General features: G+C 51.2%; 2 protein-coding genes across 2 annotated transcripts in view; one reads left to right on the top strand and one right to left on the bottom strand.

The window, feature by feature from the left end:
• The first annotated feature begins 6,110 nt into the window (after window positions 1-6,110).
• LOC114227366 (orphan sodium- and chloride-dependent neurotransmitter transporter NTT5-like) lies at window positions 6,111-15,250 on the top strand. Its single transcript, XM_054710652.1, has 12 exons — window positions 6,111-6,347; window positions 6,607-6,764; window positions 6,859-7,000; window positions 7,131-7,309; window positions 8,925-9,035; window positions 9,192-9,433; window positions 12,439-12,619; window positions 13,026-13,227; window positions 13,352-13,511; window positions 13,949-14,114; window positions 14,301-14,560; window positions 14,679-15,250. The coding sequence occupies exons 1-12, from the start codon at window positions 6,134-6,136 to the stop codon at window positions 14,695-14,697; spliced, it is 2,034 nt and encodes a 677-aa protein (XP_054566627.1). The 5' UTR covers window positions 6,111-6,133; the 3' UTR covers window positions 14,698-15,250.
• A 6,017-nt stretch (window positions 15,251-21,267) lies between these two features.
• The window catches only part of TRPM4 (transient receptor potential cation channel subfamily M member 4), a 42,186-nt gene continuing 37,409 nt past the window's right edge, over window positions 21,268-26,044 (bottom strand). Inside the window, 5 exon segments of the mRNA XM_008154515.3 lie at window positions 21,268-21,628; window positions 21,865-21,970; window positions 22,061-22,133; window positions 22,406-22,538; window positions 22,768-22,961. Coding sequence (XP_008152737.2) covers window positions 21,624-21,628; window positions 21,865-21,970; window positions 22,061-22,133; window positions 22,406-22,538; window positions 22,768-22,961 — 511 coding nt within the window. The 3' untranslated portion in view covers window positions 21,268-21,623.

The raw sequence follows: 26,044 nt of genomic DNA, 5'->3' as shown, positions 1-26,044 counted from the left end.
CCTGTAAGAAAACTGGGACAATTTGCTCAAAAAATGGAGAATTCCCTGATCATGGCAAAGCGGTGAAATACCTACTTGGTGACCTCCTCACATATCTCTTAAATACTTGGGATAGTTGATGACTTTGCCAAGTCTACCAAAGGACTTAACACTTTACACAACAGCCTGTGTGTTTATTCAGGTGGCCCGGGGCCTGCAGGTACCTGGCAGGAATGGTGGGCAACGCAGAGGCCGCCTGCACAGATGGGAAAAGCCCCCAGGAGGACGTCATCTGGGGCAATGTGACAATAAAACAAAGCAGACAAGCACACCCCATTATAGGACTCAAAAATACAAATAAAATACATTTTAACAATCCTCTTTAAGTGCATAGGAGAGCTTAAAAGAAATTAAGAGAAAGTTTTTAAGAGGCCAAAAATGAAGCCTAAGCTTGAATTCAGATAGATAAGCAAATGTTAAAGCTAGTAACTGCTTTGAGGCAATTGTCACACTCTGGTAACTTAGAGAGTTTGGTGAAAAGAAAAGAAAAGGAAAGGAAAGGAAAGGAAAGGAAAGGAAAGGAAAGGAAAGGAAAGGAAAGGAAAGGAAAGGAAAGGAAAGGAAAGGAAAAGGCAGGTGAAGACAGAGCCTCGCGCCCTAGCCGACTGGGCTCAGTGGATAGAGCATCGACTTGACTGAAGGCTTGCAGGCTCGATCCCCAACCCTGGTGTTTCTCTCTCTGTGTCTCTCCCCCCCCCCCCCCCCTCCTCCTCTCTCTAAAAATCAATGGAAAAATATCCTCCAGTGAGGATTAACAACAACAACAGACAGAGCCTTGGGGCCATGAAAGAAAAGGAAACCCCCGCACACAGAAAGTTGGGGGGCTCTGTCCTCTGAAATCGAGTTAAATAGGTCCTGATAGGAGGGAAGTGCTGTCTGTTTTTGAGAATTCGTAACCCCAAACCATCACTCACATGGGATTTTGGTTTAAATTTACATGGGCTGTGTAGTCTGAGAAACACAAATTGAGACTAATATATGAGGTGTTTGGTTAATAATAGCACCTTGCCCCCAGAACCTATCAAAAAGAAACATATAAGCCCTAGCTGGTCTGGCTCGGTGGATGGGGTGTCAGCCTGCGGACTGAAGGGTCCCGGTCAGGGGCACGTGCCAGGGTTGTGGGCTTGGTCCCCAGTGGGGAGCATGCAGGAGGCAGCCGATCAATGATTCTCTCTCATCATGGATGTTTCTCTCTCTCTCTCTCTCTCTCTCTCTCTCTCTCTCTCTCTCTCCCTTCCTCTCTGAAATCAATAAAAATATATTTTTAAAAAATAAATATATAAAAACAAAACTTAAATAAATAAATAAATATTAAATTTAAAAGAAAATATGAGAAAGAGAGAGAGGGAGAGGGAGAGATTTGTTATTCCACTTATTCATGCATTCATTGATTGCTCCTTGTATATGCCCTAACCGGAGATAGAACCCGAAACCTTGGGGTATTGGGACGATGCTCTAACCAACTGAGCTATCCGGCCAGGGCCCAGAGATTTTGTTCTTATATAGTTGAACGTATCAAACTTTTCTTTTATGGATTCTGGCTTTCATGTTATTCTTAGGAAGCCCTTCTGGGTGCCACGATTGTAGAAATGTTCACCCATATTTATTTATTTTTAAATATATTTTTTATTGATTTCAGAGAGGAAGGGAGAGGGAGAGAGAAAAACATCCATGATGAGAGAGAATCATGGACCAGCTGCCTCCTGCACGCCCCCCACTGGGGATGGAGCCCGCAACCCCTGCATTTGCCCTGACCTCCTGGTTCATAGGTTGAGGCTCAACCACCGAGCCACCGGCTGGGCCACCCATATTGATTTCTAGTGAGTTATGCTTTCAGTTTTCACATTGTGACCCTTGGCCCATGTGAAATGCATTTTGACATAAGGAGCATGATTTCCCCCTCAGCTGTCTTGCCAGTTCTTCCACCCCAATCACTGAATAATTCATGTTTGCCCACCGGTTTGAAATGCACTTGGCCACATGCTGATTTCCGCCGGTACCCGCCTCATCTCCTAGTCTCTGTGTCCTGTGCCATCACGCGCCTTAGGTAAATCTGCTCCAGAACCGCCCGGCTTCGGGTGGTTTACGCCGCGTTGAACCTTGATGCACAGTGGTTAGAGCCTCAGCTCTGAAACAGGCCGCCTGGTTCCCATCGTGGGCCTCCCCTTACCTCAGTCCACAGGTAGCCACTGAGCCTGCCGCCGGCTCCTCTCTCCCCTCCCCAGGCCCCGGCTGCCCAGGAACACGCGACCCCAAAGAGGAAGCTTGGAGACAAGATGCTCCGGGGAGTCAGGGATGCCGGGTGGGCAGGGTTGGGAAGAGGTGACCCGCGCTTCTCCCCGAAGCACACAGCTCAGCCCGCTGCAGATTCCGGAAACCGTGGGGGAGGCGGGACCCTTCGGAGAGACGGGCCAAGAGCCCAGGCGAGTGAATGAGCGGGGAGGGGGGGCGGGGGCGGGGGCGGGGGCTGGGCTGGGCTGGGCTGGGCTGGGGGTCTGGAGGGGGCACCTCGGAGCCCAGCATCCTCAGGGGAATTGCCTACATCGCCTTCCTGCTGCAGCGAGAGATCCAAACTGCTTCTGGCCCCAAAGCCCTGGCTTCCGTGGAGCCTGGCCTCGCGCACGGCACCCCCCTCCCCCCCGCCCCCGCGAGTGCCCGCAGGAGCAACCGGTCTTCTCCAGACTCGCGCGTCGGCGGCAGGTAAAGGGGGGTGCAGTCGTCTTGGCCCCCAACTCCTGACCTCTCCGCGACCCAGGCGGCTGTTCCCGCCGCCAGCACCCTTCACCTCTGGACCTAGACTTCCGAGCCCCCCGCCCCCCATCTCCCTTCCCACGAATTTAGGGACCCAGACGCCGGAGTCGGGGCGGGGCGGGGAGGGTGGTGAACGCCCGCGGGGGAGCAGAAGTCCGGCGGCCAAACCCCGCTCCCGCCCTCTACTCTCCCTCCTCCCTGGAGCCCCCGCCTTCCCAGCAGGTGAGCGGGCCGAGGCCGGCGCGGGTGGACGTGGTAGGGGCGTCCCGCACTGACCGGCTCCGAGGCGGATCCCCGAGACGCCCCCTCGGAATCAGAGTCTGAGCTCGCCCCCAGCAGGTTGTCGCTTCTTTGATTCTCGGAGAGCTTGGCGGAGAGGCAGCCGAGCGGGCGGCCGGCCGGCCGGACCCGACTGAGGCTTTACCCCAGGCGAGTGCCAGGGGCTGCGCGCCCCCTGGGGGCAGCAGAGTGAACTGCAGGAGGAGGTCTTGAAAGGGTGACCAGGGGGTGGCTGCCGCCGGAGGCAGGGTGAGGGGTGGGGGGTGGGGGGAGACCAGAAGCAGGGGCCCAGCGGGAAGGGCCTTGGGGGCTAAACAGGGCTGTCAGGGGCTTGGGAAGTGTTAGGCAAACCACCCTCGTGGCCAGGTTTATAGAATGACTGGGGTAGTAAGTAGCCATTAACAATATGTTTAGCCCTAGCCGGTTTGGCTCAGCGGATAGAGCGCCGGCCTGCGGACCCAAAAGGTCCCGGGTTCCATTCTGGTCAAGGGCAGGTACCTTGGTTGCGGGCTCCTGCAGGAGGCAACCAATCGATTTGTTTCTCTCGCATCGGTATTTCTCTGTCTTTCCCTTTGTCTTCCACTCTCTCTAAAAATCAATGGAAAAATACCCTTGGATGAAGATTAAAAAATAATAACAATAAATGTGTATTTTAAAAATACATTTTACATAGGAAAATACTCATGGATATAACAGAAGTGTATCTATCATAATGAAAGGGTAATATGCTAATTAGAGTGGACGTCTTCCGGAAGTCATTCCGGACGTCCTTCCTGATGAAGCCGGGGCGGAGGGAAGCCAGCCTGGGTCCCGGGTGCCTGCAGGCGTCCAGAGGGCAGCTGGTGCCAGCAGCCGGGGGAAGGAAGGCCTACTCTTGCACACATTTTCGTGAATCGGGCCTCTAGAATACACTGCGTGGCCAGATGATTATGATCTCTGAACGCATCATAATCTGGCCACTCAGTGTACTTCTCTGGAGTACCTCATTTGTTTGATATCAAAGATACTATAAATCGTGCACCTGACCAGTGTTCCCCTTTGCACTGGCTGATAGAAAGCTCAGGGCAAATAGGTGGTTGATCCCCAGCAAAAGTCTAGAATAGTTTTGGGACCCATTTGAGATACAAACACACTGGGTGGCCAGATTATTATGTGTTCAGAGATCACAATAATCTGGCCACTCAGTGTATATATAAGTCTCCAATTTGTAAGAAATACACACATGTTCATAAGTATGTATTTATATACTATATGTTATATTTAACAATATTGTCCATATATAATGTATTAAATAATAATATTCAATGTGTAAGAAATATACATATATTATATCCTATGTATAATATATAACAATATCCAATACATAATCTATAGATAATAATACCTAATTTGAAAGAAATACAAATATATGAAATATTTACATATACACATAAAATGACAATATCCAATTTATAAAATTGGTTGTGCCTCCTTTCAAAACCTAAAGGAAACAAACATTTAAAATCATGGTATCGCCCAGCCAGGTGTAGCTCTGCGGTTGAGTGTTGACCCAGGAACCAAGAGGTCACCAGTTTGATTCCCAGTCAGGGCATATGCCCAGGTTGTGGGCTCGATCCCCAGTGGGGGGCATGCAGGAGGCAGCCAATCAATGATTCTCTCTCATCATTAATGTCTCTATCTCTCCCTCTCCCTTCCTCTCTGAAACCAATAAAAATATATTTTAATAAAACCAAAACATCAATGTGAGAGAGACACATTGATTGGTTGCCTCCTGCATGCACCCCAACCAGGGCCAGGGATCAAGCCTGCAACTGAGGTACATGCCCTTGACTTGAATTGAACCCAGTCCACAGGTAGATGCTCTATCCACTGAGTCAAACTGGCTAGGGCCTTTGTCATTTTCTTCCCAAAATATGATGGTAGCTTTTGTCCTGTATTCTATTTATATGATGTACTAGAGGCCCGGTGCACAAAATTTGTGCACTTAGGGGGGGGGGGGGCGGTTGTCCCTCAGCCCAGCCTGCAACCTCTCCAATCTGGGACCCCTCAAGGGATGTCCGACAGCCCGTTTAGGCCACTCCCAGTAGGATTGGGCCTAAATGGGCAGTCGGACATTCTTTACACAATCCAGGACTGCTGGCTCCCAACTGCTTGCCTGCCTGCCTTCCTGATTGCCCCTAACCACTTCTGCCTGCCAGCCTGATTGCCTCCTAACCACTCCCCTGACAGCCTGATTGATGCCTAACTGTTCCCCTGCCAGCCTGTTTGCCCCTAACTGCCCTCCCCTGCAGGCCTGGGTTCCCGCCAACTGCCCTTCCCTGCAGGCCCTGTCACCCCCAACTTCCCTCCTCTGCCAGCCTGGTCACCCCTAACTGCCCTCCCCTGCAGGCTTGATCACCCACAACTGCCCTCCCTTGCAGGCCTGGTCCCTCCCAACTGACCTCCCCTGCCGCCCATCTTGTGGCGGCCATCTTGTGTCCACATGGGGGCAGCCATCTTTGACCACATGGGGGCAGCCATCTTGTGTGTTGGAGAGATGGTCAATTTGCATACTACTCTTTTATGTTGAACCAACCTTGCATTCCTGGGATAAACCACACTATATAATTCTCAGGCATGTACCATAACTTTGGGATGACAGTGGTGTTAGGAAGCCTCTCTTTTTCTCTTCCCCTCATCACACCCAGATTTTAGGATCCACTAAATTCCAGATGATTTCTCCTGCTTTCTTTTTTCTTTTATTTTTTTCCCCCCAAAGCTCTAAAGAATAACTTGTTCCACAACCTGATTGGTCAGTGCTCATGCTATAACGGTCATTAAATATTTTTTAAATTCCTTTATGCTAGTAAGATGAGAAAACTGAGTCTCGAAGAGATGAAAATATTTGCCTTAAGCCAATGACTAGTGAAAAGGGCCGAGATTTAAACTCTAGCCCTCACTGTTCTACATTAGTCTTCCTTGTGGAGTTTTACAGTTTGGTATCTGAGACATGACCCTTAAAGTCTGCTGTTTTTGGTGATCCCAAGATTTCCTCAGGAGTCAGTGGACCTGCCCGAAGAAAGCCATGATGGCCTTGGAAGACAAAGAGCCGGAAGCCTACAAACAATCCCAAACTTTGTCATCCCCGCCCTTGAGACTCTCAGGCAAGATTCTGGCCAAGACCCAAAACTTCGTTGTTCAGACTAAAAGAACGGAGAATATCTTGCTCCAGATCGCCTTCTCCATTGGGCTAGGCAGCATGTGGCGTTTCCCTTACCTCTGTCATCGGAACGGAGGAGGTAAGGCCAGGGACCTGGATGCTGAGGTTAAGGAAGACATTTCGAGGATAGAGGTCTAGACTCCTGGGTTCCGGGGGAGGAAGGAAGTGGGGGAGGGCACCCAGCACTGAGGGAGGGCACACCACCCCCCACCCCCGTATAGCAAATCAATGAACGTTATGCATCGTATGAATAGAATACAGGACAAAAGCTATCATACAGAGGGTGGGGGCCAGGGCTCCTGGCTGCCTATAGCACAGCTCCTGGCTCCCTTCTCCAGGTGACTTTATCCTGATATACGTCTTCCTGCTCTTCTTGCTCGGGATTCCCCTCTTGTACATGGAGATGGTCATGGGACAGTGGCTGCGCATGGACAGCATCCGGATCTGGAAACATCTCGTCCCCTTGATGGGAGGCCTAGGCTACGCTAGCATCCTGGTGAATGAGGGGCTTGGCCAAGAGGCATCCTCGCTCCCCCTCTCCCCCCATTGTGGTCTCCAAGTCCCCTGTCTCCACCCTGTTCACCCCTCAGGCGCACTATGTCCACCCCCAGGTGTGCATCATGGTGAGCGTGTATAATAGCATCATCATCACCTGGTGCTTCTGCTTCCTGAGAAACTCCTTTTACCACCCTTTGCCCTGGACCCACTGCCCGTTCAACAACAACGTCACCGGTGAGGAGAGGGGAGGGAGGGCTGGCGGGGCCAAGGGAGGCAAGGGTTCCAAGAAGCAGAAGAGCGGGAGGAAGGGGGCGCAGGGGCAGGCTCCAGGGGAGGCGGTGCCTGAGCGCCGGGGGTCCCCCAGGCCTCTCCTGCCTTCGGACTGTGTCCCACCAGTACTTCTGGTACGAAGCCACCCTCAACGCCACCGCCAACATGGAGGAAGGGGGCCAGCACCTGGTCCTGAATCTCACCTTGGGGACCTTAGCAACTTGGTGCCTCCTCTTCGTTATCATCATCACTGGGCTAAAGCTCTCCATGCCGGTAAGCCGCCCCCGGCCCCCGCAGCTTTACAAACCTCGAGATTCTCAGGATCCCAGCCTAGACCAGCGATGGCGAACCTATGACACGCGTGTCAGCACTGACACGCGTCGCCATTTCTGATGACACGCGGCCGCATGCCGAGGATGAAACATTTGCTGCTCCTGAGGACGAAACATTTGCGAAATAATGTTTTTTCCTCAAAGTGACACACTACCCGAGTTACGCTCAGTTCTTTGGCGAAGTTGGACACACCAAGCTCAAAAGGTTGCCCATCACTGGTCTAGACACTACCCAGCTCCTTCCTGATGACCTCTCTTCTCCAACCTCCACGGCCCTTTGACTCACCCAGACAACAACCTCAGATGTGGCCACCCAGCCTCTCCAGCAGGGGCCCTGAGGAAGAGGGTGGGTCCCCCAGGCAGCTGTGTCCACCCCTCCCCTCACAAGAGCCGCTCTTCTCCCACCCATGGCAGGAAGGAGTGCCTCCTGTTGACCCAGCTCCCTCTTCACCACACCATCCCCCATCCCCGTATCACAGCAATGGGGACAAGTGGGAAGATAGCCTGGCCCCTGGCCCCGAGCCTCGCAGCTTCCACCTTCCTGCATTTTTTTTTTTAAATATGTTTTTATTGATTTCAGAGAGGAAGGGAAAGAGAGAGAGAGAGAAACATCCAGGAGGAGAGAGCATCCTGGATCGGCTGCCTCCTGCACTCCTGCACGCCCCACCCTGGGGATCGAGCCCGCAACCCGGGCATGTGCCCTTGACCGGGAATTGAGCCCGTGACCTCCTGGTTCCTAGGTCCACGCTCAACCTCAGAGCCACGCCGGCCAGGCCACCTTCCTGCGTTTTGACAGGGCCTGTCAACCCCACAGGAGCCCGCCCATTAGCCTGATTCCTTCTGAGTTTCCCATTTAGAGCATTTTATTCCAGTCCACACTTCCAGCCCGTCCCTGTGGCACCTGGAGAATGTATTTCCGTGTGATCATTAGATCACTTCGGTTAACTTCACCAGCGTCTTCTGGCCCCGGCATCTATGCAGGCAATCTGCGTTCACCCCCCCATCCCTGAGGCTCAACTCACCATCTCTCACAGCCTCCGAAATAGACCACTCACACCAAAGCAGGTTTTCCTAAAGGCTTAGTAGGGGCACCTGGGGGGGGGGGGGGCGGGGGAGCCTTCCTCACCTGTCCCAAAGCAAAAAAAACAAAAACAAAACACAAACAAACACAAAACTCTCTTCCCAGTTTCTTCTCCTCCCCTTTCACCTAGGAAGTTGTTTCCCTCAGCCTTCGGCCCCACTGGCTCCGCCCCCCTTACTGTTCATAGGCCGTAAAACCAAGGTCCATGATGAATAATGTCCAACTGCCCCGCCATTTAAAAGCCATCTATATCTGTGATCTCTCGCACCCCTTGTTAGTGGATCTCCCCCCCAAACGACATTGTTGTCTCCACAGAAGAATCCTCCCAGAGGGCCCTCCCTGGGCCACCCTAACACTGTCCACCTCCGCTTCTCTACTCCTGCCCACCTGTGGTCCCCTGCTCATGCTTGCCTCTGTCTTCCCCTCCTCCCCACTGCTCCTGACTTCCGGCTTCTGTCCTGACCCACCTGGACAGCTCCTGATTATCACGATATTCCTCCCCTGCTTCTTCTTCCTCGCCCTCCTGATCCGATGTCTCTTCCTGGAAGGCGCGGCCACCAGCCTCAAACGTTTGGTGACGTCAGAGGTGAGGCCAGGGACTCCACACCTTCTCCCTCCCTCCCTCAGGACTTCTCTGAATCTCCTTCCCCTCCGTCTTCTTTCCTTCTGCCCCAGCCTGCCCCTCTTCCCGCGCACTGGGGGTCCCACGCCCACACCGCTGGAACCCACCTCCCATCCACAGCGCTCTTCCTGGGCCTCGTGGGACCTGTGGCACCAGGCGGGAGGCCACGTGCTCTATTCACTGGGCCTGGGCCTGGGCACCACCATCAACATCTCCTCCTACAAGGCTGGGAGCAACAACTACGTCCTGGCGGTCTTGTGCGTGGCTGTGGTCAACCTGGCGACCTCACTGGTGGCCACGTCGATCATCTTTACGGTGCTGGGGTTCTGGATCAGCACCAGTGGCCACACCTGTGTTAAGAAGTAAGTAATCACAGCCTTGGAGGTCCAGGAGGTCCCCCCCCCCCCTCTCTCTACCTTAGCAATTCCCCAGGCTGACAGGCTGTCAAGCTCAAACCTCACCAATAGTTCATCATCATCATCATCATCATCATCATCATCATCATCATCATCATCATCTCTAGCCCTAACCGGTTTGGCTCAGTGGATAGAGCATCGGCCTGTGGACTGAAGGGTCCCAGGTTTCGATTCCGGTCAAGGGCATGTATCTTGGTTGCGGGCACATCCCCAGTAGGGGGTGTACAGGAGGCGGCTGATTGATGTTTCTCTCTCATCAATGTTTCTAACTCTCTATCCCTCTCCCTTCCTCTCTGTAAAAAAAATCAATGAAATATATGTATTTTTAAAATAAAAAATAAAATTTAAAATGCCCATTGTCCCATACACTGAAGGTTCCATTCCCGGTCAGGGTGCATACAATCAATGTTTCTCTCTCTCTCTCCCCCTCCTTCTCCCTCTCCCTCCCTCTCTCTGAAATCAGTTTAAAAAATTTTTGAAAGTACATTGCATATAGTGGAACAATGATAACAATTATGGCTCACTTCTCATCATAAACCATGGAAGTCAGAAGACAATAAAATGAAATATTTTAGAATTCTGGAAGAAGGATCTGTCAACCTCAAGTTCTATAGTCGGCAAGCAGATCCTTACACAATGAAAGTGAAATGAAGACAGTTTCAGATTTAAATGAGAAAACTCATCACCAACAAATCTCTACCAAGATAATACTAAATGAAATCTGTTTTTCTTTTTTTAAAAAGATAAAATAAAAACAAAATTATTTGATAAATACTCCCCCCACCCCCACCCCCCAAAAAAAAGAGGCTGAAAAGAAGGAAAAAAAGAGAAGAGACCAAAAAAAAAAAAAAAATAGTGAGAAGGTAGGCATAAACCAAATCATGTCAATAATTACATTAAATAATCACCTTATGGCCCTGGCCGGTTTGGCTCAGTGGACAGAGCATCGACCTGCGGACTAAAGGGTCCTTGGTTCGATTCTGGTCAAGGGCACGTACCTTGGTTGCAGGCTCCTCCCCGGCCCGGGCCTTGGTCAGGGCACGTGTAGGAGGCAATCCATCGATGTACTTCTCTCACATCAATATTTCTCTCTGTCTTCCCCTCTTTCTTTCACTCTCTCTAAAAATCAATGGGAAAAATATCCTCAGTTGAGGATGAAGAGGAAAAAAAAGAAAATATCAGGAATAAGAACAGAAGCATAATTGTAGAGCCTTAGACATTAAACAGGCAATAATGAAACACAGGGTGTCCCCAAAAATGTACACGCACTTTGAATGATTAAAAAGTCAGTGTTTGCTGAAACCGGTTTGGCTCAGTGGATGGAGCGTCGGTCTGCGGACTGGGGGGTCCCGGGTTCGATTCCGGTCAGGGGCATGTGCCTTGGTTGCGGGCACATCCCCGGTGGGGGGTATGCAGGAGGCGGCTGGTCGATGTTTCTCTCTCATAGATGTTTCTAGCTTTCTATCCCTCTCCCTTCCTCTCTGTAAAAAATCAATAAAATGTATATATATAAAAAAAAGTCAGTGTTTATTAACACAGTTCATTTTCAAAATTTAAAATAATCCAAAGAGTCATTTTTTGGTCAATGCCTGTCTTCCAACTGATGACCATTCTGGTCCAGGCACTGCTGATAACGCAATGGAATCGTAAATATCAAGAATCATTCCTGCCGAAACCGGTGTGGCTCAGTGGATAGAGCGTCGGCCTGCGGACTGAAAGGTCCCAGGTTCGATTCCAGGTCAAGGGCATGTACCTTGGTTGCGGGCACGTCCCCAGTGGGGTGTGTGCAGGAGGCAGCTGATCGATGTTTCTCTCTCATCGACGTTTCTAACTCTCTATCCCTCTCCCTTCCTCTCTGTAAAAAATCAATAAAATATATTTAAAAAAAAAAAAGAATCATTCCTGCCCTAGCAAGTGTGGCTTAGTGGATAGAGCATCAGCGTGGGTTCCGGGTTCGATTCTGGTCAAGAGCATGTACCTTAGTTGCAGGCTCCTCCCCGGCCCGGGGCCTGCTCAGGGCTGCTGCAGGAGGCAACCAATTGATGTGTTACTCTCACATCTTGTTTCTCTCTGTCTTTCCTTCTCTCTTCCATTCTCTCTAAAAATCAATGGAAAAAATATCCTCAGGTGAGGATTAACAAAAACAAACAAACAAACAATAAATAAATAAAGGTGATTAAATGTTTGTTTCTTAAAAAGAATCGTTTCGTTTGGTACTTGTGTGCCCTCAATTCACCGACTGTTGCCGCTTTTGTACTGTAAACTTTATCTTTCATGTGTCCCCATAAAAAAGTCTAGTGGATAAATTTTCTTTGTTCAAAGCTTAGTCTGGCTTCACCCATTATTTCAAATCTGTTAAACCTGAAAAGGAGGGAAAATTAAGTGTGTTAACAGCTGTTAAAGTGTGTATACATTTTTTTTTTGGGGGGGGGGAGACACCCTATATTATCAAATTTATACCAACACATTCAATAACTTAAAGGAAATAGACACACTTCTTGATTTATTTTTTTATTTTAAAAAATATATTTTATTAATTTTTTACAGAGAGGAAGGGAGAGGGAGAGAGAGTTAGAAACATCGATGAGAGAGAAACATCGATCAGCTGCCTCCTGCACACCCCCTACTGAGGATGTGCCCGCAACCAAGGTACATGCCCTTGACCGGAATCGAACCTGGGACCTTTCAGTCCGCAGGCCGACGCTCTATCCACTGAGCCAAACCGGCCAGGGCTGGACAAACTTCTTGAGAGGCACAAATTATCTGCGTGGACCTCCCAGGGTGACTCACCCCCCGTCTATGTGCTTTGTGCCCTATCCCTATCCCATTGCCCTGGTGACTTAGCTGCACTCATCCTGGGCAACCTTTCCAGTCCTCAGTTTCCCTAGTTTGTCAGCAGCAGAGAGGCAGCTGGTCTCCATCACCTTTCCTCTCCTCTCCTTCCCTTTCAGGAGTGTCCTCTGGGTGCTGGATATGATAAAAAGGGGGGTGCTGCCTCAGAATGTCAGCCCTCCCCCAGGCATCCTGACCCCGCGGGACTACCTAAAGTGGATAGACAGCCTCCCTGGACACCTCCAGTACCAGATCATGCACGCCTCCCCATCCTGCAGCATCGAGGCTCTGAGCAAAGAGGTGTGTTTGGGGGTGAGGGGTGGGGGTGGGGGTGTGCATCCCAAAGGCCCCAGAGGACACTGGGAAATGTATTTCTCAGGAGCCTCACGGGCCACCCAAGCATCTTCTGAGGCAGGAAACGGTTGTAATCACATTCCCACGACCATTTTGTGTGGACCAGGGCCTCGGCTAGGTTGTCACTCTACTTGAATTCTCACACGGATCCTAGGTCCCCCTATTTGTTAGAGGAGGAAACGGAGACCCCAGGAGGTGAAACTCACACAACCTAGGAAACCGAGAAGGGCAAACACTCAGCCATTCACTCCCCACTGCCCAGGACAGACATTGCTAATCGACCACCGCACCATTCCCTCCCCCCGCCCCTCATCCAGACCGGTCCCTGCCTCAGAGCCCTTCTCCCCCACAGTTCATGCGGGGCTCTGGCCTGGCATTCCCAGCCTTCTCCCAAGCCATCTCGTTGCTGCCCGGTGCCCCTTTCTGGGCCTTTGTCTTCTTCCTGACCCTGTTCATGATGCAGCTGACCACCCTGGTAAAAATCGTGGAAAGCATCGTCTTTCCCCTCCATAACGCCATCTGGTTCATCAGGAAGCAGCCCATGGTGCTCCCAGGTACTGTGGGGCCTCCCACCAGCGAAAACCCTGTCCTGGTGCCTTCCCCGCCCCAAGCCCCCCCATCTCCCGGACCCAGCCCTACCCACTGACCTCGATGTGGCCAAACCTGCCTCTGCCTTAGTGGTCGTCTGCCTGGGCGGTTTCCTGGGCAGCCTCGTCTTCACCAGCCGGGCCGGCAGCTACATAATGTCTTTGTTTGATGAGGCACTCGTCCCGCTGACCCTTTTCGTCATCGTGGTCTTCCAGAATGGGACCCTGGCCTGGGTCTATGGAGCTAACAGGTCATGCCCAAACCCCAGGGTCTTCCCAGCCAGGGGCCCCCTCCCGGGTCTCCGAGCAGAGCTGGGGCACAATCTGAGAGCAGGGGACCGCAGGAGGCGGTGACCTGGGCGCAGCCGGGTGGGTTCCGAGGGACCCAGCAGTCAGGACCTAGGGGGCTCAGGTCCCCCCTGCCGTTGCCCACATGAGCTTGTCTGAAGGCAGAGGGCCGGGGTGGTGCATGGCCCCTGGATTGGGGGATTCCTCTGGGAGGACCAGACGCAGGGTCCAGGCTTGGGAAGGGCCTGGCAGGGACTCCGCATCCCCGAGGCGTGGAGAACTTGTGAGAGAACCAGAGAGCCGGCGGGCCTGTCTTCCCCAGGGCTCCGGGCCCCGGGGGGCCAGAGGAGGGCTCCGTCCCAGATGTCCGTGCCCGTCGCCCCCCCCCCCCCCCCCGCAGGTTCCGGGAGGAGATGTACGGCGAGCTGGGCCGCTTGCTGTGGTCCTCCTGCCCCTTCCTGTGGTCCTACGTGACCATGCCCGGGCTGCTGGTCCTCCTCACCATCTGCCTCTTGCATCTCTACAACAAGATACCGCCCCACTACATCGCCTGGAACAGCAGCATGGTGAGACCCGACCCCGGCCTCCTGCTCCTCACTCCGGGGACCCTTTGCCAGATCTCCACCCCTTACCATCCCCAGGGACCATCTAACCAACTCCCCGGGCCCCGGGGACTCTGGTCCTCCACATCCCCTGGACCAAAAGGCCATCGCTACCCCTTCCTCCCACCCCGGCCCCATCTCTGCCTCTAGGGCCAGGAGATAGAACAGCCCTACCTGCAGAGCACCCTGGGCTGGATCACCTTCCTCAGCATCATCGTCCTGCTGCCAGTCCCCATCTACCCGCTTCAGCACTGGTGGTTCCTGCAGGACCACATCGCCAGCGACCCCTTTGAGAAGCTCCTGTCCAGAAAGGCAACCGTGGTGCCCCTCAAGCCCTCAGACTGGCCCAAGTACCACTCGGCGAAGCCCAGCTTCCAGGAGAGGAAGAGCGAGAACTCGCTGATGATGAGGTCCAGCGTGCCCTTGTTCCGGGAGCCGAAGGAGGACCCCGAGTGGGGGGAAGAGATGCCCTTCAGACGGCAAACGGAGAGCTACTCGGGGTTCAGCCTGCCTTTTGTTTCCTCCCAGCCGTCGGCCGTCTGCATGAGCCTCCCGGCTTCCAGGCAGGCGAGCGCGCTGTCCGCGGCCGCCGACGGCGAGAGACGCCGGACCAAGGAAGACAGCGTGCCCAAGAAGGCCAGCCCCTAGCCGCGGGCCCCGCCCACAGCCCCCAGGAGCGCGTCTGTCCGACCAATGGCGGCCGGGGTGCCCGCGTGGGGGCAGGAACCATTGGCTCTGCCAGGAAGGAAGGGGAGGGGCGTGTGGAAAACTTACCTAGCAACCGGTGACGTCACTCAGCGGGGCCTCGGCGGGAGCCGGGCCGCCCCAGGCTCCTTCCTCTCCGGGAACAGCAGCGATTCTACGTCAGGGGGACACTCTGCTCTGAGACCGGATAACCCAGAAGAAGAATCCACTGGCCTGCTCACAGGGCTGGACCTGAGGCCCCCTTCCTCCCTGTGAAGTGGGGGCACCATGATGGGGACGGGCGTCCCAGTACTTTCCAGGACCTGACTTCCCAGTTACGGAGACAGACACCCCCCCGCCTCCACCACTCAGCTGGATCAGCGCGGTGGCAAACTTCCGGGGGCCGCCCTCTCAGAACGGGGCGGGGGGCTGGCACAGCAATGCTGGGGCTCAATAAAGCAGTCCGCTGGGACTAGTGTTCTCTCTGTGAGCGAGCCCCCCCACCCCCGCCTCCTGCACCCCCACCCCACTCCCTGCCACACACGCACCCTCCAAATCGCCAGTCCCTGGTGAACTGAGTGTCCAACTGGTGACTCCAATCTCCCTTCAAGGCACAGATACTGAGTTTCTAGACCCTCTCCTTGTCCCGGGGTTGAGCCAAACTGTGGGGCAACTTTTTGGCAACCATCAGTATCACTCAGACTAGAACATAACCCCTAAAATCTACGTTGGCAACTGGGGACCCTACTGAATCTGTCCCAAACTGTCATCTCACCGCTACTGCCGAGACGGTAGCCTGCCTAGACTCACCTGGTGTCAGGCTTTGTTCTTCCCTGGGGAAGAGTGTCACCCACTTGGGCCTGGGAGGTGGATGGCCTGGGCTCCGCGGGCTCAGGACCAAGGTGTGTTGGAGAACTCGGAGCTTGTTCTAGAAACCCTACTAGGCGTCCTCAAACTACGGCTGACTGGCAGGCCACATGCGGGGGTTTTTGCCGTTTTGTTTTTTTACTTCAAAATAAGATATGTGCAGTGTGCATAGGAATTTGTTCATAGTTTTTTTTAAACTATAGTCCGGCCCTCCCACGGTCTGAGGGACAGTGAACTGGCCGCCTGTTTAAAAGGTTTGAGGACCCCTGCTACCCCCTGGTGGCTTCCTGGGCAAAAACCCTTCTCCCCCACTCCCCACCCCCACAGATCAGGACCTGGAGAGCCAGTGCCAGCTCCCATCACCACCCACTGTAGTTCTCAATGGCTTCCCAAATCTTTTTTTTTTTAATAATATATTTTATTGATTTTTTTTTTTTTAAGAGAGGAAGGGAGAGGGATAGAGAGTTAGAAACATCGATGAGAGAGAAACATCGACCAGCTGCCTCCTGCACACCCCCTACTGGGGATGTGCCTGCAACCAAGGTACATGCCCTTGACTGGAATCGAACCTGGAACCCTTGAGTTCGACGCTCTATCCACTGAGCCAAACCAGTTCGGGCGGCTTCCCAAATCTCCACCTGCTTTCTCACACCTCTCATTTACCTGGAGTCTCTACGCATTCTTTACCGCACGCCCCATCAGGGACATTCTGAGGCACTGTCCCGAACACCTGCAGGAAATGTCTGTGTGAACTAGTGTCACTCTACCTGCCAGTAGCAGTGACGCTTCATTTGTTTTGCTTCTTGGGGGTTAAAAAAAAAATAGACATTTTAAAAATAGATATTGTTATTGATTTCAGAGAGAATGATGAGAATAATTGATCGGATGCCCCCTCATTGGAACCAAGCCTGCAACCCAGGCATGTGCCCTGACCGGGAATTGAACCATGACCTCCTGGTTCATAGGTCGATGCTCAACCACTGAACCACGCCAGCCATGCAGCCATCAGCATTTTTAAAAATTGATTTTTAGAGAGAGAGGAAGGGAGAGGGAGAGAGAGAGAGATACCAGTGCGAGAGAGAAACATCCATTGGTTGCCTCCCTCACACACCCCGATGGGCGATCGAATCTGCAGCCTGGGTTATGTGCCCTGACTGGGACTCGAACTGGCGACCATTCGGTGCACAGAACGACACTCAACCAACTGAGTCACACAGGCCAGAACCATCAGCTTTTAACTTAGCTCAACAGGTAGCAAACCAGGCCCAGAGGATTGTGGGGACCTCTGGAAATGCGGGGGGGGTGGGGGGCCACACTGAGCCAGTGGCTTTGCTTCAGGCAGTAGAGTGGGGGACAGCCTTCCCTCCAAGGGGGTAACTGCTACTTTTCCATTGCAAAACAGATATATGGGGACCAGGCCGGCTGCACCCCCAAATATACCGTTTACACTTCACCATTTCAGACCTTACTAGCTGTCCTACTCCAAAACGGAAACGTAAGGCTAGGGGAGTCACAAGGCCTCCCGAGGGTCAGCCCGCCTGTCGCTTTCAAGGAGAGCTTAATAGCTGCCTTTTCTTAAAAGGGGTGCACATGGCCCTTGCTGGGGTGGCTTGGATAGAGCGTCAGCCTGTGGACTGAAGAGTCCCAGGTTCGATTCCCAGTCGGGGCACATGCCCGGGTTGCTGGCTCCATTGCCAGTAGGGGGCATGCAGGAGGCAGACAATCAATGATTTTTTTTCCCCTCTCATCATTGATGTTTCTATCTCTCCCTCTCCCTCTCTGAAATCAATAAAAAAATATTTTAAAAGGGGGGGGGTGTAATGGTGGATACCTCAAGCAGGTGGCGCTGTTGCACTGGGAAATGGCCTCCGTACTCAGCCATTAGATAGTACAGTTGAGGTTTCCCTTTCTCCTCCTGGATTCTGCATTGCTCCTGTAGACTCCCACCACCCTCCCCCCGCCCCCCCCCCCCCCGGCCCCCGCCAGAGGACCGCACATACTGCAGTTGCTGGATGGCAGACCCCACGCTTATAGGATATCCACAGTGTGAGCATGTGAGACATCAGTGTCAACTCTCCCTTCCATAGTGGGAGCCGCTGCCTGGATGGTGTGGCTCAGTGGTTGGTTGAGCATCAACCTATGAGCCTGGTTGCCAGCTCAATCCCCAGTGTGGGGCGCGCAGGAGGCAGCCAATCAATGATTCTCTCTCGTCATGGATGTTTCTATCTCTCCCTTCCCCTCTGAAATCAATAAAAAAATATTTTTAGAAAATAGTGGAGCCCTAACCAGTTTGGCTCAGTGGATAGAGTGTCGGCCTGCACACTGAAGGGTCCCAGGTTCGATTCCGGTCAAGGGCATGTACCTTGGCTGCAGGCACATCCCCAGTAGGATGTGTGCAGGAGGCAGCTGATGGATATTGCTCTCCCATCGATATTTCTAACTCTCTATCCCTCTCCCTTTCTCTCTGTAAAAAAAAAAAAAAGAAAGAAATCAATAAAGCCCTAGCTGGTTTGGCCCAGTGGATAGAGCGTCAGACTGAGGACTGAAGGGTCTCAGGTTCGATTCTGGTCAAGGGCACATGCCCAGGTTGTGGGCTCGATCCCCAAAAGGCAGCCAATCAATGGTTCTCTCTCATTATTGATGTTTTTTCTCTCTCTCTCTCTTCCTCTATGAAATAAATAAAAACATATTTTTTTAAAAATCAATAAAATATATATTTTTAAAATAGTGGAAGCCACAACTGCACACTGAATGGCCCAAAGGTCCCTACCTCACAAGGTCACTCTAGCTCTCTTCCCCCACTCTGAGCCTCCTCCAGTGAATTCAGATGCCTTTTCCTCCTCGGGGAACTCGTGCAAGGAGTCTAACATGCACGAGTCAGGTCTGCAGCATCAGCCTGAGAGATATCCCACCTGTGAGAAATACTGTGTCCAAGTTCCGTAAGGCTGGTCCTTGCTGGACCTCCTGGGTAGAGGCTGCAGGGCCAACAGTTCCCCCTTTTATTTTTTTTGTTAATCCTCACCCGAGGATATTTTTTCCATTGGTTTTCTTTTTAGAGAGAGTGGAAGGGGGGTGGAAGGGGAGAGAGAAACATCCATGTGAGAGAGAGACATCGATTGGTTGCAAGCACCCCAACCCGGGCGGGAATTGAACCTGCAACCGAGGTACAGGCCCTTGACCAGGAATTGAACCCGAGACCCTTTGGTGCGCGGGCCGAGGCTCTAACCACTGAGCGACACCAGCCAGAGCAGTTCATCCTAAGCTATGAAATGTCTATTTGAGCCCAGATAGTCCTCAAGATGGTGACTTGGATGGCAGGGCCTTCACTTTCGTCTTCAAGGCCCATCCAGTATTATTTTATTGTGATTGTGTGGCAGGCAAGGCAACATAAGCGGTGGAGGTCATTACTAAAAACTCATGCCTTCCGAAGATGTACAAATGGCCAGCAAGCGCGTGGAAAGGAGTTCAACACCATTCGTCATCAGGGGAATGTAAATCAAACCCACACGTAGATGCCACTTCACACCCACCAGGATATCAATAACCAAACAAAGCGGGGGAGGGGAGAAACAAGTGCGGGTGTGGAGCCGGAACCTCGTACACTGCTGGTGGGAATGTGAAATGGTGTAGTCGCTGTGAAAATCATTTTGGCAGTTCCTCAAAAGTTAAACGAAAAATATCAGCAATCCCACTTCTAGGTATACATTATACCCCAAAGAACTGAAAACAGGCCTTCAAAAAGACATGTAGCCCTAGCTGGCTTGGCTAAGTGGATAGAGTGTTGGGTCTGCGAACTGAAGGGTTGTGGGTTCGATTCCAGTCAAGGGCATATGCCTGGGTTGCGGGCTTGATCCCCAGTGGGGGGCATGCAGGAGGCAGCCAGTCAATGATTCTCTCTTATCACTGATGTTTCTATCTCTCTCTCCCTCTCTCTTCCTCTCTGAAATAAAAAAATATACATATTAAAAAAATAATAATAGACATGTACACGAACATTCACAGCAGCATTATTCATAACTAACCAAAACTAGAAACCACTTAAATGTCTGTCAACAGATGAATGGGTAAAAATAAAAGTGACATACCCATACTATGGATAGTATTCAGCCACAGAAAGGAAGTTCTGATATGACATGAGTGAACCTTGAAAAGACTGGGCTAAGTGAAAGAAGTCAGACACAAAATATTTCATATTATGATTCCACATATTTTTAAAAATATATTTTTATTTATTTCAGAGAGGAAGAGAAAGAAAGAGAGATAGAAACATCAATGATGAAAGGGAATCATTGATTGGTTGTTTCCTGCATGTTGGACCGAGCCCACAACCCAGGCATGAGCCCTTGACCGGAATCAAACCTGGGACCCTTCGGTACACAGGCTGATGCTCTATCCACTGAGCCAAACCAGAGAGGGCATGATTCCACTTATATAAAACAAGAGGCCCGATGCATGAAGATTCGCGCAAGAATGGGCTTTCCTTTTCCTGGCTAACGGCACTGCTTTCACTCTGGCCAGAGCCACCTTTCCGCCTTCCCATGCTGCCCAGAGGCCTGGAGGGGCTGGGGCGGTGCGGAACGCCCCCAGCTGCTCGGTGCCTGTGTATGCAAATTAACCTTCCATCTTTGTTGGGTTAATTTGCACACTCACTCCTGATTGGGTAGTGGGTGTCGCAAAGGTATGGTCAATTTGCATCTTACTCTTTTATTAGTGTAGATATCCAGACTAGGGACGGCAGCATCAGCTTGAGTGGAAGTCCCCTCTGTGGGACACACTGTGTCCAAGATCCATAGAGGCTGGTCCTTGCTGGACCACCTCGGTAGAGGCCGCAGAACCAACAGTTCATTCTTTCCTTTTTTTATTTTATTTTCTTTTGTTTGTTAATCCTTACCCGAGGATATTTTTTTCCATTGAAATCTGGTTGCCACACAACACTTGGCAATGTTTCAAAGCCACTCTGCACCCAAAGAGGCAGATAGTTGGAATTCCTCCAATTGGGGTGTTTTGGTTGTGATTTTGGATGTGTTGCTTGTTGCTGGCTTTCCTGCTATTTAACTAATAATTGCTGTCAGTGCAGCCTTGTCATTACCAGTTTAGTGTGTTATGGGTTGTTTAGTTAAACTGCATGGATAATGATGCATATTTGCTTCAATTCCATGTGCGCGTGGCCTGTAATTTCCCACTAATTAGACTTTTTAAAGACACATAGGCAGTTATCTACTCAGATTTGCATCATCTGTTCCCCTGTTGCCAAAGCAGATGTACACAGCGCCCACCCTCCCTGCTCCAAGAAATAATTTGCTTCCATCACCGAGTTCTGGAAAGTAGGAAGCAGGGGGGTGCGGATAGTTCTTGTCCCACTGAGGTGAGAGCCATCAAAATAGTGCAGACAAGAGGGGCTGGGCCGGACTCAGATAGGAATAGTGGGGCTGAGAGGAGGGAACAGACCCCCAGATATCTGCAATACAGCAAACGGACCAAGGATCACAAGCCCACCCCCAGCTATAACCCCCATGCCCAAAGGATCTGGAAAGATGCCACCAGTTTCCCAAGAATCAAGCATCCAGACTCTCAAGTGGCTTTATTTCCCCAGTGTGGGGAGCTGAGTGCGGTCTGTGGTCCCTGTGCCCCCAGGACCCTGTAGCCCTCTCCCGCCCAGCGGGCTGTGGCAGGGCCTTCAGAGGGGCCCTGCCTGGGCTCCAGAGGCTGATCCTCCCACAGTGGGGCTGGTTCTGGGAGGGGCCGGGCCTGCTGTGGTTCGAATGGGGAGACTCCTGCAGTGGTCCCCACAGCAATCCAGTCCATGGCATGGGGCCCACCTCAAGACAGGGCCACCACATACTGGGTTCCAGGACCAGCTAGGCCTTCTTCTGGGGGCAAAAACTCCCCATGGTGCTACTCCTTGAAGTCTGCCATCAGAGCTCAGTCTGGGGGAAAGAGAGGAGAGAGAAGAGGTGGTGGGCACATAGGAGGACAGAAACAATGGGAGACTGGCGAAAAGTCCAAAGACCCATGAAAAGTCCAAAGGAAGCCAAGAGTGGAGGAGGGACAAAGAAAGGATCGCGAATGAGAAAGAGAGATGGGAACAGGGGCCTGGAAAGCAGGCCCACGGGAGGTAGTGACAGAGGCCGGAGATACATGCAGGTCGGCCCTACACACTGACCTTTGGGCCCAGGCGGGGTCGGGGGTGGAGGCCCCCCCGGGGGAAGCAACGCAGAGCGGCTCAGGGCCTCGGCCACCCAGTCCAGGACGCGGCTACAGTGCTGGACCTGGGGAGCAGATGGGATATCGGGGCACCCTATGGAAACCCACTGCCTCCCACCCCGTCCACACTCCCCAGCCTGGCCGGGACTCCTCACCTCCTGTTCCAGCCCTTTCAGGCGCTGCTCGTACTCGCGGATCTGTCTCAGCTGCTTCAACGCCGTGTCCACCCTGGGCACGCAGGACGTCAGGCCCGAGCCGGGGGCAGCCCACCCGCCCCGCCCGCCGGGGCCCCGCCCGCCGGGGCCCCGCCCACCGGGGCCCCGCCCACCTGGGTCCCGCCCCCATGGCTCCGCCTCTCCTCGCTTTCCAGAACCCCGCCCACTCAGGCTCCGCCTCTAGCCTGGTGCTTTGCAAACCCAGCCCATTCTCCCAACCAATCCATGTCACGGGATACAGCCCAGAGGCCAGAAGCCCCGCCCCCGGCCACGCCCCGCTCTCACTTCTGCGACGTGCGCTTCAGACGCTCGGAGTCACTCTCCCGCTTGTCCCTCGCACGGGCCAATAGGAAATTCTCCTTCCGCACCGATTCCCACGTCAACAGCTTCCTCTCAGCTTCCTTAGGGAGGTGGACCCCTGGAGGGCAGGGGCAGGACAGAGTCAAGGGCCCGCCCCTCCTGGGGCCGTAACCCGGCCCGGCCCGCACCCCCACCAAAACCCTGAGTGAGCGCTCTCAGACCACGCCCCCGACGGCCTAAGCCACGCCCACCGGTGCTTCCGGCCATCCTCCCCAGCTTATCCACGTTCTTTCTCTCAGGGTCCCGCCCCTTGTGTTTCTCTGTTTTGGGCCAAAACCCGCTCTCACGAAAATGCTGGAGGTTGGGGGAGGCCGGCAAGCTGGCCCTGTGCCTGCGCAATCGACGGAAGAGGAGGCGCACGTGCGAGATGATGATGAAGGGCGGGGCCAGCGCAGGCCGAGAGTGAAATTCCCGGATGAGGCTATAGCGCTGCGCCTTCCAATAGAGGTCGCTGTTGCCCTGTACTTTGCCAAAGGTGTAGCTGTGGGGACCAGAGGTCAAGGGTCACCAGAGGTCAATGTCCAGTCAAGGGCGGTGGATCAAGGTTAGATGTCAGGCAATATGTTCACAGTAGAAGGCAGCAGGCAGATGTCAGAATCAATAATGTCAGAGGTTATTACAAGATGGTAGTATCAATAATGTCAGAGGTTATTCCAAAATGCAGTTAGTAGTTAGGATAGGAGGGCCACAGGTCAGAGATTAGAGGTCAAGTTGGGGATGGTGTCATGGGTTAGGGTATAGGTTCTAGTCAGGTTCAAAAGTCAGTCTAACACAATTAAAATCAGAAATAAAATGGGGACATTACCACCAAACTTACAGAAATAAAAAGGATTATAAGAGAATAGTATCAACAATTGTTTGCCAACAGAAAAGAAAACCTAGGCCCTGGTGGCCGGGTATCTCAGCTGATTACAGACACATCCCGGAACGCCACGGTTGCGGGTTCCATCATGGGTCAGGGCACATACAAGAATCAACCAATGGCCCGGCCGGTGTTGCTCAGTGGTTGAGCATTGACCTATGAACCAGGAAGTCACCGTTCCATTCCCAATCAGGGCACATGCCTGGGTTTCGGGCTCGATCCCCAGTGGGAGGCGTGCAGGAGGCAGGCGATTCATGATTCTCTCTCATCATGGTTGTTTCTATCTCTCCCTCTCCCTTCCTACCTGAAGTCAATAAAAATATATATTTTTTAAAACTGAAAAAAAAGAACCAATGAATGCAGAAATAAGTGGAACAACAAATCAATTTTCTTCTCCACCCTCCTCTAAAATCGTTTTTAAAAAGATAACCTAGATAAAATGGAAAAGTTCCTAGAAACACACAAATTACCTAAACTGACACAAGAAGAAATAGAAAATCTCAAAAGACCTATAACAAGTAAACAAGTAAAGAGATTAACTAATTACACACACACACACACACACACACACCCCACACACACACACACACACACAGCCCAGGCCTGGTGAATTCTATCAAACATTTAAAAAACAACACCAATCCTTTTCAAACGCTTCCAAAAAGCTGAATAGGAGAGAACATTTCCTGAATCATTCTATGATGCCAGCATTTCCCATTATATCAATAGCAAAAGAAAAGAAAATTACAGATCAATATTATTGTTTTGTTTTGTTAATCCTCACTCAAGGATATTTTTTCCATTGATTTTTAGAGAGAGTGGAAGGGATGGGGAGAGACATTAATGTGAGACACACTGATTGGCTGCCTCCCACACGTGGCCTGGTTGGGGATCGAGCCTGCAACCGAGGTACATGTTCTGGACCAGAATCAAACACGCAACCCTTCAGTCCTCAGGCTGATGCTCTAACCACTGAGCAACTGTCTAGGGCTCTCCAGCCGCGAGTTTGACATAATTGGGCTAGGGCATAGATCAATATTCTTTATGGATATACATGCAAGATTTCTCAGCAAAGTACTAGGAAACCTAATTCATAAGAATATTAAAAGGATTATATACCATGACCAAGTAGAATTTATCCCAGGAATACAAAGGTGGTTCAACATATAAAAATCAACCAATGTAATATACACTACCTTAATAGAATAAAGGGGAGGAAAAATCACATAAACATCTCAACTGGTAAAGGGTACTTATGAAAAACCCACAGCTACTATCATACTTAATGAAGAAAGACTGAACGGCTCTAGCCGGTTTGGCTCAGTGGATAGAGCGTCAGCCTGTGGACCGAAGAGTCCTGGGTTCGATTCCAGTCAAAGGCACGTACCTTGGTTGCAGGCTCCTCCCCGGCCGGAGCCCTGGTCAGGGCATGTGCAGGAGGCAACCCATCGATGTGTTTCTCTCACATCGATATTTCTCTCTGCCTTTCCCTCTCTCTTCCACTCTCCCTAAAAATCAATGGAAAATATCCCCAGGTGAGAATTTAAAAAAAGAAAAAGAGAAGAAAGACTGAATGCTTTCCCCTAAGATCAGGAACAAGACAAGGATGCCCACTTTCACCACAGCTATTCATCATTGTACTGTAAGCTCTAGCCAGAGCAATTAGACAAGAAAAATCAAAGGCATCCAAAATAAAATGGAAGAGGTAAAACTATCTCTATTCACAGGTGACATGATTCTATGATAGAAAATCCCAGAGAATCCCAAGAAAGCTGCTAGAGCTAATAAATGAATTTAGCAAAGTTGCAGGGTACAAGATCCAAAAACAAAAATCAATTGTTTCTATACATCTGCCATGAATAATCCAAAAGGGAAATTAAGAAAAAAATTCCATTTACAATAGAATCTAAAAAAATAAATAAATAAATAAGCACCTAGAAATACATTTAACCAAAAAGGTGAAAGATTTGTACACTGAAAATGACAAAACCATGATGAAGGCAATGTAAAAGAGCTCCTAAATAATGGAGAGACATGCTGTGTTCATGAGCGCAAAGATGTCATCTTGTTAAGAGTCAATTACACGCAAAGCAATCTACAGTATCAATTACAATCTCTATCTACATTCCAACCGCCTTTTATGTAGACATGGAAAAGCCAATTCTCTAATTCATATGGAATTGCAAAGGTCCTGAAGAGCCAAAACAATCTTTAAAGAGCACAAAGTCAAAGGACTCACACTTCTCAGTTTCAAAAATTTGCTCTACAAAATCAAAAACAGTATGGTTCTGGCATAAGGAGAGACATATCAACCAATGGAAGAGAACAGAAAGTTCAGAAATAAGCCCATATATCGATGAGTGCTATGGCTCAAATTGTGCCCGCCCCCAAAGATGTATTGAAATCCTAACCCCAGTACCTCAGAATGTGACCTTATTTGGAAATAGGATCTTTATAAAGATAATCAAGTGAAAAGGAGGTCATTATGGTTGGTCCCTAATCCAATATGACTAGTGTCTTTATAAAAAGGGAAAATTGGGATGGGATACTCTCTTCAACTAATGGGCCTGAAACAAGTAGATTTTTACAGCAAAAAGAATGAAGTTGGATCCCTACCTCACACCATATACAAAAATTAAGTCAAAATGGACCAACAACCTAAATAGTAGAGCTAAAACCATAAAACATAGGACTAAATCTTG

Source organism: Eptesicus fuscus, chromosome 21, assembly GCF_027574615.1.
Source record: "Eptesicus fuscus isolate TK198812 chromosome 21, DD_ASM_mEF_20220401, whole genome shotgun sequence".
In the NCBI taxonomy this organism is placed as follows: Eukaryota; Metazoa; Chordata; class Mammalia; order Chiroptera; family Vespertilionidae; genus Eptesicus; species Eptesicus fuscus.
The sequence above is the reverse complement of the archived record's forward strand: the minus strand, read 5'-3'. Positions and strand labels throughout refer to the sequence as shown.